At 77.2% G+C, this 1,005-nt stretch overlaps 1 protein-coding gene across 1 annotated transcript in view; it reads right to left on the bottom strand.

Annotated features, from left to right (window-relative positions):
• Positions 1 to 1,005, bottom strand: part of EMIHUDRAFT_111379 (hypothetical protein) — a gene marked incomplete at both ends in the record, with an annotated part of 12,402 nt that overhangs the window by 2,190 nt on the left and 9,207 nt on the right. Inside the window, 3 exons of the mRNA XM_005786520.1 lie at positions 135 to 171; positions 244 to 438; positions 524 to 790. Of these exons, the coding sequence (XP_005786577.1) occupies positions 135 to 171; positions 244 to 438; positions 524 to 790 (499 nt within the window). The remainder of the gene's footprint in view (positions 1 to 134; positions 172 to 243; positions 439 to 523; positions 791 to 1,005) is intronic.

Below are 1,005 nucleotides of genomic sequence, written 5' to 3'. Positions count from 1 at the left end.
GGCGGCCCCGGGGGGCTTTTCGACGGGGGAAGGCACGGCCGGCGCGGCGGGCGCTTGCGTTGCGGGCGCTTACGCGGCGGGGGGCGGCGACGGAAGGGTCGCGGCCTTTGCGCCGCGTTGCAGCGGGCCCTCACTCAGCAGCGCCTCCTGGATCAAGTCGTCGAGCAGGGCCTGGTTGCGGCGGAGGGCTTGAGCAGGGGATCCCCCCCCCCCCCTCCCCCCTAACGAGACCCGCGCGCACACCTCCGTCACAGCCCCCTCGCTACCGGCCGTCGAAGCGCCGACCGCCGCACTCTGCGCCGGCGCAAGCTCCGCCGCGGCCTGCGCCTGCGCCTGCGCCTGCGCCTGCGCCTGCGCCTGCGCCTGCGCGCGCGCGCGGATCACCGCTGCCGAATCATCGACGGCGTCGCGAATCAGCGCCTCGGCCAGCGACGCCGCCTGTTCACGACGGGGGGAGGGCGTGGGCCGCGCCTCGCGTGGCAAGGGAACGGCGGTCGTCTGGCGAGGAGTCGCAGGCCAGCACGTCAGCCTGCGCGCTGCGCCGCGCCGCAGCCTCCTCCTGCTGCGCCGCCGCCGCGCTCGCCGCAGCGGCGTTCGCCGCCGCCTCCGCGTCCCTCCGCGCCGCCGCCGCGCGATCCGCCGCCGCGGCGGTGGCCGCCGCTGCCGCCTCGGCCGCCTCAAAGGCCGCGGCCGACGCGGCGTACTGCTGCGCGACCGCCGTCGCCCGCGCCGCCGTGTCTTGCTCGGACCTGTGCAGCCTCGCCTCCCCAATCTCGCGCGCGAGGTCCTCCTATTCAGTCACCCGGGGAGAGGGCTGAAGCACGCCGTCCCCTGCTTGCTCCACCCCCCCCGCCCCCGCCGGCGAGGCCCTCCTTTGTCCGGGCGCGACCCCGCCCACCCCGTGCTGACGGGCAGTTGCTCCCCCTGGGAGGGGGACATGCGCGACGCGTCATCACAGCCCCGCAGCCCCAAGCCCAAAGGGGGGGGGGGAGGGGGGCCCAAAAG

The sequence above is a fragment of the Emiliania huxleyi genome (assembly GCF_000372725.1).
Source record: "Emiliania huxleyi CCMP1516 chromosome Unknown EMIHUscaffold_150, whole genome shotgun sequence".
Taxonomy (NCBI): Eukaryota; Haptophyta; order Isochrysidales; family Noelaerhabdaceae; genus Emiliania; species Emiliania huxleyi.
Note: the sequence above shows the minus strand (reverse complement) of the source record. Positions and strands in the feature narration are given on the sequence as shown.